General features: G+C 37.1%; 1 protein-coding gene across 2 annotated transcripts in view; it reads right to left on the reverse strand.

Moving 5' to 3' along the window:
- Window positions 1–793: 793 nt before the first annotated feature.
- LOC132629881 (uncharacterized) overlaps window positions 794–15256 on the reverse strand; it is a 77130-nt gene continuing 62667 nt past the window's right edge. For both annotated transcript variants that reach the window (XM_060345285.1, XM_060345286.1), the window contains exons 46-63: window positions 14849–14903; window positions 13875–14005; window positions 13279–13761; window positions 12384–13202; window positions 12150–12226; window positions 9014–9464; window positions 8854–8940; window positions 7697–7849; window positions 7405–7589; window positions 6039–6572; window positions 5727–5904; window positions 5482–5624; window positions 5272–5398; window positions 4536–4757; window positions 3394–3750; window positions 2044–2202; window positions 1617–1898; window positions 794–1445 (exon numbers count right to left, since the gene is read on the reverse strand). In XM_060345285.1, coding sequence (XP_060201268.1) covers window positions 1320–1445; window positions 1617–1898; window positions 2044–2202; window positions 3394–3750; window positions 4536–4757; window positions 5272–5398; window positions 5482–5624; window positions 5727–5904; window positions 6039–6572; window positions 7405–7589; window positions 7697–7849; window positions 8854–8940; window positions 9014–9464; window positions 12150–12226; window positions 12384–13202; window positions 13279–13761; window positions 13875–14005; window positions 14849–14903 — 4569 coding nt within the window. In that variant the 3' untranslated portion in view covers window positions 794–1319. The remainder of the gene's footprint in view (window positions 1446–1616; window positions 1899–2043; window positions 2203–3393; window positions 3751–4535; window positions 4758–5271; window positions 5399–5481; window positions 5625–5726; window positions 5905–6038; window positions 6573–7404; window positions 7590–7696; window positions 7850–8853; window positions 8941–9013; window positions 9465–12149; window positions 12227–12383; window positions 13203–13278; window positions 13762–13874; window positions 14006–14848; window positions 14904–15256) is intronic.

Here is a 15256-nt window from a genome sequence, read left to right on the forward strand (position 1 = left end):
TTATGTTTTTATTAACGGAAAAGGGCCAAATTGCCCTTGAACTATTGAAAATAGAACAACTCTGCCTTATGTTTGCTTTTTGACACGTAAATGCGCTTATGTTTAATCAATAGAACAATATGCTCCCAAACTGCTAGAAATAGAACAATAATGTGTTTGTTCATTCTACATATATTATTAAATTGTTTACGATTTCGCTAGATTGACATGATTTGTGCTATAATCTAGCCGGATTGGCACAGAGTAGGCGCTATATTCATTCTGCTTATTTTGTTAAGCTTTTCACAAATCTCACCCTATTGTCATAACTTTGTGCTTCGAAATCCCGCTATATTGACATAATTTTGTGTTATGAGCATTCTACCTATCTAGTTAAATCGTTCACAAATCCCGTCAAAATTACATGATTTTTCTATGTTGTTAGAAAAGGTGTTCTTTGAATCAGCAATATAATTCAGATCACCCCAAGTTTGCACCGAATGATCTCGAATTGAAACAATTCTCCAAAATCCAACATAAACGATCCTCAATCATCAATTTAGTCGAATAACAGCGTTTAGCTAGTTTTATGTATAAATTCGCATAAATAATGCTGTGTTTGCTGCAGTTTTATGGTTATGCTTGCATGGATCGCCAATATGCGGATAAAACTATTTCAAGATATTACTTTTAAAAGTAGGTATCCCCCATAGCATTCAATGTATTATTAGATGGCAGTGCATTTCTCTAGCCTAAACTATTCCAGAAGAGGAGTAACTGGTATAAAATAACACATTTGTAAGGGACAGCAAAATAACAAACAATCCACTTGAAATGAAATTCACTTACAACTGCTGAGAAATACGTCAACAAGAAGGGAATTGCTATAATAATTTCCCTTATTGAGCATTTCAGTTCTGACTTGATACATAGACTACGTATATCTAAGGAAATATTCGGGTTACTGGAGGCATACAATTACTAAGCAATGGAGATGGTGAAGCTTAGTCGCATGTTTTTTTTTCCGGCTTATGAGATTTCAGGCCACCACCTACTTATAGTATAAGTATAGGTTTAAAAGGGACGAGAAAAGCTGTACATGTTTCCGGGGTACTATCTGCTCCTAAAACTTCTAGCACACCTACTGATAGGCTGACACACAGATATATATCATATATACATGCATTTCTACACTTTGACAATGATGACTAGTCCTGATTGTTGCCGCTTGTACCTTGCGAGGATTCTGCTATTTTAGCCATGGAAAATGATAGCTTTCTTGAAATGATATTAGTTGGTGATAACATCCTTCATTTTTGCTACCATCATTGTGTACTCCTTCACTGCTCACTGGTTCCAAAAGTCGAAGCAGGTATCTGTTGAGGAGACCAGGTGTAAATTCCTTCACCGCTAGCCGCATCAGCAAAAGGAGAATATGGTCTAATCGCTTTTGTTTTAACCAATGCCTGAACATCAGGAGAAACGAGTTACACAAACATATATACATAAATAGACAAATAATAGCAGCAATAATCACATTGTTGTGCATCTTCCAAAGTACTACAGTAGCTTATTTGCAGCTGTGCCTTTAGTCCTTCGTTGCACTTACTTTCTTACACAAATCATAAAGCATATACCTTTGAATGACTTGGTCCATAAACACTCCTCGCTTGCTCGATAGAAGAATAAACTTCAAATGCTTGATTAGATTCATGATGACACTTTACGACACGAACTTGGTCCTTTGCCTCCAGAGATCGACTTTGCATATACATTATAAGCCGTGAAGGGAGACCATTTGGAAGATCTTTCTTTCCATGAGTCAATTCCATTGTCGCCAGGTCATCCAAGGGGACATCCCATAAAACTGAACATGGATCTCTAGCCGGATTGAACTTCTTAATAAGATTGGAAGGTTGCTGGCAACAAAAAGGTAGAAACTATTTTCAGTTTATGAGGACAAGTGCACGAAATTGTGCAGAACATAAAGGTTCAGATGCTGGGATGGCAAAAGAGTTTTAATCCCCTTTCTATTATTCAAGTGAATTGACTTTATTCACTTACTTGCAACAGAATAACCCTCCGGTGAGTAACAAGAATTATTCTTCCTTTGGGCAGCATGAAATGGTCTTCATAGGCATCCGTCAAGGCAAACTTTGCACGTACTCTGAAAAGGTCAACCTGACCAAAAAATGATCCAGATTCTGCAAGTTGCAAGATTGCCTTCACAGAAGCAAGAGAATAACTATTAGTTTATACTTCACTGTAAATCTTAACCCACAAATAAGGCCATAAAAAGTAATAAGCAGACACGAGGAACAAGGAAACATCGACAAGAAGCGTTAGAAAGACTTCATTCTTGTAGTCCATATAGACGAAAGTTCAGATCTGGTAGCAACCAACAGTTCTATCTGCATTTTTACATATAGAGCTATCTGACCTATACTGTAAGTTTACACTTTGTCCGAGTAACTGCAGAATTACCATAAACTAATAGCTCAGATAATTAATCAGCCGATCAGATGCAACTCCCATTGAAAATATTTGCGCTTGCACCCAGCTATTAACACAATTATGCATTTCTGGTTTGCACTAGAAATAAGGCTTAAAGAAAGAAATAAAATGTGTCCATAATATATAGCTTCGAAAATACTTAGATAACTATACTGCTATTAGTGATGCATTTCTTGTTTGCACTAGAAATAAGGTTTAAAGAGATGAAATAACATGTGTACATCACTGGGAAAACATTTTGATAAATTTACGGCTACTAGCATGGTTCCTAACGAACATCTAGAGATTCTTCTATTACTTGTTCCCTGTTGAGAAATGATGTTGACTTCTGTTATTTGAATCTTATACCGTGGCTATGAAGAAATCTCAGCAACATGTATTAGATTATTGCTTATTTTTTTCTGTGGCAAAATTGATACAACACGAAGCTTCAGATTGTTCTACATTCAACTAGTTAAGAGAAAACAATCTTGACTAACAAGAAGATTCATGCTCAATTCTCTCATTTATCTTACTGTGCACATCTAACACGCCATACTTTCTCTGCTCGACAATGTTTTGACCATGGGAAGGACCTATCATCTACCATTATTTCCAAGTGCAGGGAGCTTATAATTCCCACTAACTCAGTTAAGACTTACACCACTGGTACTATTCCTCTTTCTGTGCCTCGAATATTTGGTACTTTTCCCTATTCGATCTTATGATCAAGTATATTGGTATGTCAAATAGTAGGAAAGAAAGGAAGCAAGGGTCCATAGTAGGTTGTCCTAATTAATGTGTAGCATTTTGCTGTTTTTCCTTATTAAATCTCATGTTCAAGCATATTGGAATTCCACAAAGTAGGAAAGAAGAGGAAAGCAAGAGACACTCCAGCAAAGTGACAGCCAAGTTCTCTACCTGTCCTTGTGATTTAAACTCATCATAGGGTCGAACAAGATTATCACCACTTATCACTCGAGGCAGCCTCCTTCGAAGGAGTTGATCTTCAGAAGCAATAGCGGATGCTATTTTCATTCTCATAGCATTGGCACCTTCAGTTGTTTTTGACAAAAGATCCAAAACACCACTAACAGGCTGAGCAGCAGCACCAATTAACCCTTTTCCCACACCCTGTACGAAACCCTCAACTCCTGAAGCTTTGGCACCTTCCAAAGGTTTCGTTAAAATTCCAGTGACACCTCGGAAGAGACCCTTTGCAAATGCTCCTCCACCTTCTCTAATAACATCACCAAAGTCCTCCACACCTTTGCTTTCCTGAAACAAAAGAATGACCAGATAGAATGAGAACCAAACAGAATTTAAATTTCCGCAACATAAATGGAAGTATAATGTAGTAACATAACACTCAGGAGGAAATTGACATTTCCTGGTAGTGTTACAATGTCAATAGAGAGGAAAACGTGCACACTACAGAAAAGGTAAAATCGAAGACTTAGATTTTATAAATTTCTGCAATTTCACATGACTTGTAAATCAATGATCGAATCACATTAGTTGCTCTTCAGTAACTGGAGTGAAAAGATTAAGGAAGTTTGACATAGGAAAACCATATAGAAAGAGCCCTGCTAAATAACATGTTAAGTTGTGGTGCACCATTGATTAAATTCAATTGCAGCTTTTTCTTGTTCCTACACATTCCTGCTTATCGACGGTTCAGCATGCACATTAAAGATATGGTAAAAATGAACTTTTATGTTTTCTAAATATTAGCAGATTTATATGACCTGTAAATCCATGATCAAGTAATAATTGTTATTCAGTAACTGGACAGCAAAAAGATGAATTTTTGTAAAGAAAGTCATATAAAAAGAGCCATGCTAAATGCCATGTTAAGTTGTCATGCATCACCTCATTGATCAGAGTTCAATTGCAGCATTTTCTTATTTCTACACATTCCTTTTTTTTTAAACAAATTTTCCAAAAGCTAGAATGTCTTTGGTACTATATTGCCGTTTGAGAGATAATGTTCCATGCATTTTTTTGCAAAACCCACAAAGAAAATAACAGAGAGTTTAGAGAAAAGTTACGCATTGATGAACCTGTTTCTGTCGACTTTGAATAAATTTCTTATCCATTGACAATGCAGCAACACCTTTACTCATGTGTCCAAGTGCGCTACTGGCATTGCCTAATATATCAAGGCCAGACAGTAGTTGGAGAGGTTGGCTAAGAAGATCCTTCCTGATGTTCGCAATAGCACTACCAATCATAACACTATGCCTCATGCATATATTTTCCAGAAATCTTTGGTTTATCCGCACCTGATATAATATAGAAAAATCACACCAAAAAAATCCAACTTAAACAGTTATGATTACAAAGCGGTCGCCAGGAAATGATATGACCTCTATGTTAAGAAAACAATCATACATAACGGTCCTACTATTGAGGAACAAAATGATTACCAAGCTAGCTGAATGTTGAAATGGTTGGTGACCAAGAATAAATTGTTATCAAGTGATTCATTTGAGCAAAGCAAATACATGAGCACAAAATTTTTCTTAATGACAGAATACAAATATGAAAAGGTTGCAGGTTTTTCTAATAAAAGATTCAAAGGTCCTAGGACTTAGAGGTGTCTATATCTTTCAGTATTTTTTTTTGATAAGTTATATAGGTCTATCTTTACAATTAGTTTTTAAGCTAGCTCAATAAGAACATTAAGACTCCTGATTGTATATCTAGGACTCCTAATTGAACCCCAGAATTATAACCACTAAAACACAGCAACCAAAAAATTCAAATCTTTGAGTTGAAGCACCAGAAAATGCTTACAGTCATATTTTCAGTGTTTCCAAGTGCAGTCATCAGACTAGCCCAAAACCCAAGAACGCCCACTGGCCGTTGTGTTGGGGACATGATCATAGAAACCTTCAGGCGAACTTCGGATATGTTGAGAACACTGTCAATAAGAAAAGGCCTTCTATAATAAAAGCTTAGGACACCTCAGAAACTAAATAGCAGCATAATGAACTGAAGTTTTACCCAATCTGTATTATGGGATCAACAGACACTGAAGTAGTTTCTGTATCGTACAATCGACTAAGATTGGTTTGCTGCATCATCCCATGAAGTCGCCAAATTATTGGTTCATGAATCTTAATTAAAAATGCAGAATTTTCAGGTCCCTGAAAGAAATTTGCCCCATGATATTAGCAACACTATGCAAAGCAAAAATGAATATAAGGGAGAAGTCTTTTCTTGAAAGAGGAACGGGTTCATCTACTAACTTGGAAACCTATGTATGGATATGCACATAGATCTAATGATCCATTAGATTGCTGCGTCAGTGAAAATTTCAAGACATAATCGTTCTCTTGTCCAACTCTCTGTGGTCGGAAGAGAACTGGGGTTGGAGTTAAAGGCAATTGATTGTCCACTTGAATACCCCTCATTCTTACTTTTAACCTGAATCATAAAATGTATGATCTGCTACATCAGTAACTTCATAGATAACTTCATAGATAATTATTGTAAGTTTGAAAAGAAGTAAAATAGTATACAATCCATCGCTTAAATAGAAGGCACAAATATATCATTACCGGCTGACTCCAAACCCTAATCCTGTTGAATATGAGAGCACAAGACTCTGCACTGACATATATAATATCTCTTCTGGTGTATGATCAATAAATGATAATCCAAGCTCCGCGACCTCAACAATGACATGGAATTCACTCTCTGAGTTAGAAAGTGTTTGCTGTGACACAGAACTAGTTCCAGAAGAGGGTAGTAAAGAAGGACTTCTATTCAAAACAGTGCAGGTTGCATTTTCAGGCATCCAATCACTGATTTTGACTACATTAACTTTCTCTTCTTTTTGGATAATGACATGTAAAGCTTTCCTAGGTCCTCCAGAGACATGGATGGGCTGATGATCAAATATCTCATCAATATTATAAGTCAGTGATGCTGCAGGATCAGATCCATCAATCATGACTTCCAACAATCGTCGTCGACCAAGATCTTCCCAGGAAAAGGATGCTGAAGCATTGGGAGGAAGAAATTTCCATGACTCATTAGCACCATCAACTTGCCGGAAACGTATAGGAAAAAACAATGAACGGTTTTCGACCCTGCAAACACATTTAGTTAGTAAATTGTCAGAGAAGGTCATGACAGAATATTCGAATCTGATAAATTTAATGATACTGAAAGTAAAGAAAGATAAAATGTTAGAAGAAGTCAATGGTCAACTCTAACTGTCCTATATCCTGCCATCCATTAAATAAATGCCAATGGAAACCATGTGATCTGAAACGAGGAGGAGAAATAGCAAGACCAAAAAGAATGACATGTCTCCTCGTCACAATGAATATTTAACTTTATGAAATTTTAGAGCATAATAAATAAAGCAGCACTCTCCAGTTCTAGAGTTGAAAACACATTGTCCATATCTTTATTCTAGTCCAGATGGCTAATTCAACAAGTTTGTTTTTCTGTGTATGAACCAACAAACTTAATAAAAATGACGGTTTACAATCGGGAGAATTAACCGGACCCAAACAGAATACCAAAGTTATTGTTTGCTGCTAAAAAGAAAAAAGGAAAAGAAAAAAGAGAAAGGGAAAGAGAGGATAAGAACATCTATTGAGATGAACCTGAGATCATCCAACTATATTGAAATCCAATTTATCCAAGTTCCCCAAGGATGGGAAGAAAAAGAGACTAGCTTTACAAGCCTTGGTATCTATCATTGGTGACATTCTATCTCAAGCTTAGAAACGTAAGGAATTTCTAACTCATCCAATATTATTGAAGACAACACCAAACATCGCGGTGCTATCACTAGAATGAAGTACAACACGACACCTCAAACAGAAGAAATTAATGACACAACTCAAGGATTAAATGTCAAACTCCAACAGGAAGAAGGATCACAACTGAAGTATGTGATAACAGTCAAACCTGTAAGGACTGGTGAAGGAATTTGGTCGAATTATAACTTCAAAGCGTGAACTTTTTGTTCCGCTTCTCACTTCAACCTTGAGATGCATTAGTTTACGAGTGGTCTGATTTGTCAAGCAAATACACATAACACCTTCAGTATCAACACTAAATGGTAGACCCCAATCATATCCATCAAGCCGCAACTGAGAAAGAAGAATAAAAATGGATCATAAGAATGAAAAAACAGACTTACTTTAACATTGAGGAAGACTATGAATAACGGCAAGGAGAATGTTGATTATTTACAGACCTTTAAGAGTTCCACTTTACTAGACTTCCATGAAAAATGTTTTGGAGGATCTGTAGGATGAATCCATTCTACTGACTGAGAATCACACTGACGCAGGCACACACTACATCCAACCCTATTGATGAATAAGCTATGTGGTTGAAAATGCACAACCTGCAAATGAATCCCATCAATCATTCAATATGAAATTGACATCTCAGTCATTCCTTTTCATTTGACCTCTTCAAGGATCAGCTATTTCAGAAAACATGGATATTACAAAGAATCCGACTATGAGCCTGTTTGGTTAGCTGATTGTAAAACGCTAAGAAGCGTCGGTGCTGAAAAACATTTTTAAGTGCTGAAACTGATTTTATAAATAAACAGGTATGTGTTCAGATAAAAGTGCTGAAACTGAAAATAAACAGAAAATGTGTTTGGTAAAAAAGTGCTGATAAGTTGTTCTTTTGTTAAAAACTTAAAATGACTAAAATACCCATTATTTTTATTTTTTCAAAAACATAAATTTAGAAGTATCCTTGTAAAGATAAACGAGGAACAATGGATATGGGGTGAAGAGGAAGTCTGTGATCTTGTTTGGGAAGGGAATTTAGAGAATTAAAAAAAATGTTAGAATAAAATAGTAAACGACTTGGTCAAACCAAAAGTGCTTATAAGCTGAAAAGCCATAAGTTGGGGACGACCAACTTATGGCTTTTGACTGATTATAGATTATAAGTACTTGGCTTATAAGCACTTTGGGTATTTACCAAACGTGTAGATAAAAGTACTTATAGCCAGTTTGACTAGCTTATAAGCTTAGGAACACCCTCCATGACAGAATGCTCATGAAGCATATGTTGCAACTTCCAAGACTTTAGCTTAGAACATTCACATCCAATAACTTTGCCTATGGTTTTATTGAATTAAAGTATTCCACAACAGGACAAAACCACATTGAAGCCCTTCTGTACAAGAAAAATTCATCAAGAAGTTTGAACTTCGCGTAAACTTTCTAGGCTGGTTTCCTTATATGATTGGGCTAGCCGAAATACATTTGCGACAAAGTTGGTAAAATGACATGCATTTTGAAAACAATTTGAAAGGACAGATAACATGCAGCCTATTCACCACTAAGCACCAGCCAACACGACAAGGAGTTACACAATTGAGGATACCTTTGTTCTGTCTGAAGTCATGCGCAGCACCGCCGAAAGCTTGTAATAAAATCCATCCACACCAAAGGCCTTGACGTCAACACGTTGCTGCAGGAAAGCCAAGTTTATTGAGAGCCGTAATTTTATCCATTGTGAATAACCCAAACTTTATCTAGGTTACCTTCTTTTCCAGCTCAAGAAGAGATATCCCAGAACTGAAGTTCTCAGAATTCTGAAGAGCGACAGCAATGCCCACCCGTGATGAAAGATAGGCATCATTACGCGATGAGAACAACATGGCACCACTGCGGCCAACATAGTGTTGTGGAGAAAGCATGCTGGGAGTTGGACTCAAATCTTCAATAACTTCAAGTACTTGAATGTTTTTCCTTGCACCAACCTGTCTACTCACTGAAGTAGGGGGATTTTTCAGTGCTAGTTTAGCTGATTTAACTGCTCTGGAGAGAGAAATTGAATCTACATCTGAGCTTTCCAATTGCTCAATTTCCACAACTTGATAAGCCAAAGACAAGAACGAGTCATTGCTAATCCAATATGGAACAAAGAACCGTATAGTTTTAGGAGCAGCAGTAGTTCCTCCCATGTCACGTTCAACACTGACGCGCAACCTCCTGTACAAGGCCCAGTCCATACAAAATTAGTATCACATAGTCTCCCGTCAAGAGATAATTTCTGAGGAAATCATGGGGTGTGTGTGTGTGTTCATACGCACAAAGAGACCTATTTCCCACTTGTCATAGAAACATAGCTTTTTCCTTATAAATTAACTTATGTAAGAAATGCAGCTTCTATGTAATGGAAAGACTGAGGTCTAGCTTTGTCACTCCTGAAACTGGATTGAAAACCCACCTAATGAAACAGCTTCTGCAAATGGGTTCACTCATGTCACACTCACTGATTCACAGAGGAAGAGGAAAAGAAGGAAGCTGAACAGTTAGTTGATCCTTTAGGTTCTTTGTAATTTAGGCTGACTTTAACACTTTTTGGAGGTCTCCAGCATGTCCTTAATGCTGAGGAATACATCATTACCAGTTTCAAAAAAAAAAAAAAAAAAAGGAAAAAAAGGAAAGGAGAGGCACAAAGTTACCATATAGATGCTTTGATGGTGTATCAACTTCAATTGGATTTTTGTAAGGCTAGATGTTTGGCTAGCCTCTTTAATTGGGCTAACCTTTCCCCTGTAACTAATTCTGATTTTTTTTTTTTTTTTTTGGATTTTGTCAACTCATTAGTTTTGTAGTACTTCAACTATATACAAGCTGACAAACTTTTGTTTTGTAATCTTTTTGTATCTGCTTGATGCCTTTAACGATATCCTACTTACTTCATCAAAAAGTGAGAAGCACATTAGCTCCTCTTCAGAATACTAAGATCATTTGCAAATTATTTTTCTTAAAGGTCAATAGGAACATAAAAGCTCACTGGCAATTACTAATGCAGATTATTCATATGATCGAGCAAGGAGTATCAAGCCCCACTTTTCTACTACAAATAGCAACATACCCAGGGGAGGGTGGGGTGTATGCAGACCTTACCCAGACCTTTGTGGGGGTATAGAGGCTGTTTCCGGTAGACCCTCGGCTCAATAAAATCGTTTTTCAGAAAATGGTTTGAAAGAAATGCAAGAGTAAAAGCTATGATGAAAATATGGAATAAGTACTAACATTGCAAATATTAAAGATGGCCAAAGTAAAAAGAAACACAGTAGTAATAAAACATAAGCATAAGATAATGTTAGCATAATATTAACAACACTGGTAAGGGAACAAATAGATGCTCTAGTGTAGAACCCTGCTCTACCACTTTGAAAAGAGAAAACATTCTACTAACTACTAACCGTCTACCCTAATCCTCGACCTTCATGCTCTCCTATCTAAGGTCATGTCCTCGGTGAGTAGGACATGTGCCATGTAATGTCTAATCACCTCTCCCCAATTCTTCCTCGGTCTACCTTTACCTCTCCTCAAACCTATCACCGCCAACCTCTCACACCTCCTCACTGAGGCACCTGTGCCCCTCTTCACATGCTCGAACCAGACTTTTCTATTTGGACTTTATTGCAGGGATGTGTATAGCATATGATAGCATTGAGAATGAAGAATGAACATTTTCTTATTCAAACCCAAAACATTTAATAAACATAGGTATCAGAGCTAAACACATCCAATCAAAATTCTGTTAATTTTAACAAAAGGATAAAGGTAATATCTAACTTTAGCTTTTGTTAAATGCCCCACATTGGTTGGTGGAATAATGTTGTCTCCTTTTATGGTCTTGTGCACCCTAAACACATGAGCTAATTTTTGAGGTTGAGTTAGACCCAATATCCATTTTCTTAACATGGTATCAGAGCTAAACACATCTCTATTAATGCTTTACCCAATGTTGCACCCCGACACCAGATGTCTAGTTCTTGATATGTGGAGGAAGGGGTGTTTAGTGCCCCATATTGGTTGAGGGAATGAATTGTTGTCTCCTTATATGTTCTCAGGCAATCCTGAACTCATGAGCTCGTTTTGAGGTTGAGTTAGGCTCAATGTCCATTTTCTTAACAGTTTTCATGACAAGGAAAATCACTATTTTGCAGGCTATTTTGATTTCTATGCTAGAATGTTTTCTTTTTGCTGTAATAATAATAATAATAAAATAATAATATAAAACAATTTCTAATAAAACTAGAAAAGAGAGCAAAGATCCAACATGTGATCTTTTTGGGCTTTTCTCTAGGGAAGCCTGTTTGTTTAAAGCTCTTGGCGTTTTTACTTTGCTTCCTGCCTAAGTCGTTTTGCATTAGGGTGAGTTTTATGCTTAGGCATACTTCTTCAATAAAACTGTTAATGAGCCTTGTATCTTTTGTATCTTATTAAAAAAATTCAGAGTATTTCTCCAATGGGGGATAATTTGACAGAACATCATGCTAAACTCTTTCTTTTTAATAATGCTATTGTTCGACTATACCACCAAGTACATCATGGTAAACTATCTTACCACTTATTTTTTTATCGATAGAGTTCTCCGCATCCCTATAATGAATGAACTTTTATTATAATAGGTATGATGTATATTTATTTTAGAGATGATGATACAAAGGATTAATAGACCCAACCCCAACTAATTACAGTTTGAGGTACAATTGATAATTTGATGTATTTATTCATTTGTTTCTTTAAAATATTTTCGCACGTTCTATATCAATGTCCATTTCTGGTGACCAAACACAAAAAGAAAGGGCAGTAAGAATGTTGGTGCCATTTCTTGGTGCATATATTTCTAGCAACACGTAAAGTGATACAAACCTTTTCCTTTGCTGGTGAACCATAGAAAATGATGACGCATGATTGTTACTCGTAAGATCCAAGATGAGTACAGGGTCCTGTTTGCATGGAGGAAAAAAGTAGATCAGAGCAGGTCTACAAACAAAAGCCTTTTGTTAAAATGAACAAATGCTATGTGCATGTGTGTGTCTGAGTGAGGACACAAGTATTATCCAAAAGCACAAAAATGCACAAATTTACTTCAAGAACATCTACCTTTTCCATAACCCAACCACCTTGAACGAATAACATCAGATATATAGGATTCCGCACATCAGCAGAATATATGTGCACAGTCTCTCGTGATGCCATAAAACCCCGATGTCGCTCTACAGTGTTGCCATCTTTTAATTTTTCCCAGATCGTAAAGTCAGCTCCACAAGGAAGCCGATTCTCCAACTTCAAGGGAGAACTAATTGAAAGTTTCCAATCATAAACGGGGGCATTTAGCTCTGTATGAAGAACTGATGCATCTGTCCCAACACAGAGCCAAAGCTGCTTACCACTGCCACCAGGACAACATAAAAGTAGATCCATTTTCTCAAGCTGGTTTAGTTTCAGTGCAGAAATAGGTATCTTGTTTCCATGCCTTCCAGTATTTTGTCGAGAAAGTGTACTGCTCTCAATAGGTGTTTGGTCCTTACCCAAGGCAAAGGCAGAGCCCACAGCAATAGGACAACCCCATGAATAAGGAGTCTGAGAATAACCAAGGCATGGACGGACTTGTAAACAGTGGTTAGAGCTCTTGGAGATGCATCTCCAAGGTAAGATAGCCGAAGAACCAGGACTAGTAACAATTTTGTCTGTGTTATTTGCACCTCTCTCCTTAACTTGCTGCCTTGTACGAGTCCAACGTCTTCGACGAACACTATTGTGAGCTGACTTTGTGCTACACTTGGGAGAGTTTGGTGGCCACCTCAAGGTTTGAAAATCAGGTCCATAGGCCCATCCATCAATGTCAACAAACTGAGATTTGTCAACAGTCCAAGACGATATCCATTTCCACCCAGAAGGTAGGGTAGGTTCAAAAAAGTCCTTCATTATAGAAGAGGAAAAGGTCAACAAAAGCTAATCAACATTAACTAAAAACAGTAAGTCAAAAAATACTAACATTTGAGGAATAGGCAAAATCCCTAGTGCTCCACCGCCTTGGGTCATTTCCACCAGAAACTGGATGATTCCGCTGATTCTCAAAAATCTCATCAACAAATATGCTATAATTTCTACCTTCTGAAGACAGATTTTGAGTATGAATCATGGACTCATGACATGATGAAATATCCAATGTGATATCTGAATCATTGCTAACTGTAGCAAGAGCCCGGAAAATTACGTGCTTTTTTCCATTTTTGGTGACAACCTCCAAAGCCACATAATCATCTCCCAATGTTTTGGTAACCACTGACATGGGTAGGAAGGAGCGGATGCTCTCCCATGGACCTTTAGGTGTAAGTCCTACCCAAAACCCTATATCACTAGCACCAGTCTTTTCTCCCTCGTCATTTTCATAGGTTAATACCGTTTTCTTCTCAAAGTAAGACGTTGAGACAAAAAGGCAGCCGCAAGAATTTGTGTCATTACTGTTAAGTTGACCCTAGAAATGATATCAATATGAGCACACAAGGAGGTTATATTGACCACAATAAAATTTCCAATATGACAGAATAAAATAAGAACAAAGACAAAAAAGCAAGCAGTGCAACTAACCCTTCTTCGTAGAGGATAACATCCAAAGTTTTCAACGTCAGACACCTGATGTAGCATTCTGAGTGAAGCAACCTTCTTTAAGACACTTGGACCATGTCCAACAGAAAATGACGACGCACCAACAACCTCACCTATGTTGAACATATGCAAACAGCAAATTTTAGAATCAAGCAATTATAATTTAATAAAAACTAAAATCCAGCCTTGCTGATCTGAATTTTGAAGAAGTCAACCTACTATTTAGCTTTTCTGAGACAACAACAACAACAACAACATACCCAGTGTAATCCCACAAGTGGAGTCTGGGGAGGGTAGTGTACGCAGACCTTACCCCTACCTTGGGAGGTAGAGAGGCTGTTTCCAATAGACCCTCGGCTCAAGGAAAAGCAAATGAAATCAGTTCAGACAAGGAAATAACGGAAGTGAAGAAGCCATGTCAAAATACTATAGAAAGCATGACCAAGAAAAGATATTGTTAAACAGATGGAGTAGAATGAGGGAGGCTAAGGTGCACTGGAAGTGATAAAACTAGCTAGTAAAAGGAAAGAAAAAGTCCAAATTATGAGACTATTTGCATAAAAGGAAAGAAAAACTCCAAATTATGAGACTATCTGCAGCAAAGAAGTTTCAAGTTCCGCAAACTACTGCATTTCTCTGATGAATAATCCCTCAGAAAGGAAGAAACTTTCATTTTCAGTTAAGCTATAGCAAATCTAAGCAAAATTGCAAAACAAAGCTTTCTCCCCTTCAATTTCGATATGAAAATCAGAAAGCTCTAATAGTGATTAATCTCTTTGGCGTGCATGCTGAGACAAAAATGGAAATACAAAACAAGAGATACACCATATATGTTACTAAAAGCATAATATCAATATGCGGAGGGAGTTTCAAATTCTAAATTTTCAGTTACCTTGAATAATCAAGCAGATAAGGAGTTTAGACGGAAGAATTATATCTTCAAAGCACCACGTTACCTTTTCCGGCCTTTGCAGAAAGGTTTGTCACCTCTACTTCCAGTTTTGCCAGCCCCTACAAGAAAATAGAAGATTGATTACAAGAATGGCAAATGCTTATCGGAAGTTCCAAAACGAACGTAATGCTCACAGTACAGGTGGAGGATTTGGGCTGAAACAAAATTGAGAATGTTTCCAAGTAGGAGCATGTCTTCAGGTTCTTCATGGGATAGAGCACATTTTTGAGCATTCTGTTTAAGACTACCTTATGGTGTTCAGGAATAGCCTTGAAAGACCTCCAAAGATATGGTAAGGCTCTACTAGAACTGTTATACATATCCTCCATCTTTTTTAAGGACACCTTGTTCTCGCCTTCAGCTCTTATTTCTATTTTTCAAGAAAGTTTACTATGCAAAAGAAAGTTTGTAG

Source organism: Lycium barbarum, chromosome 3, assembly GCF_019175385.1.
Source record: "Lycium barbarum isolate Lr01 chromosome 3, ASM1917538v2, whole genome shotgun sequence".
Classification (NCBI taxonomy): domain Eukaryota; kingdom Viridiplantae; phylum Streptophyta; class Magnoliopsida; order Solanales; family Solanaceae; genus Lycium; species Lycium barbarum.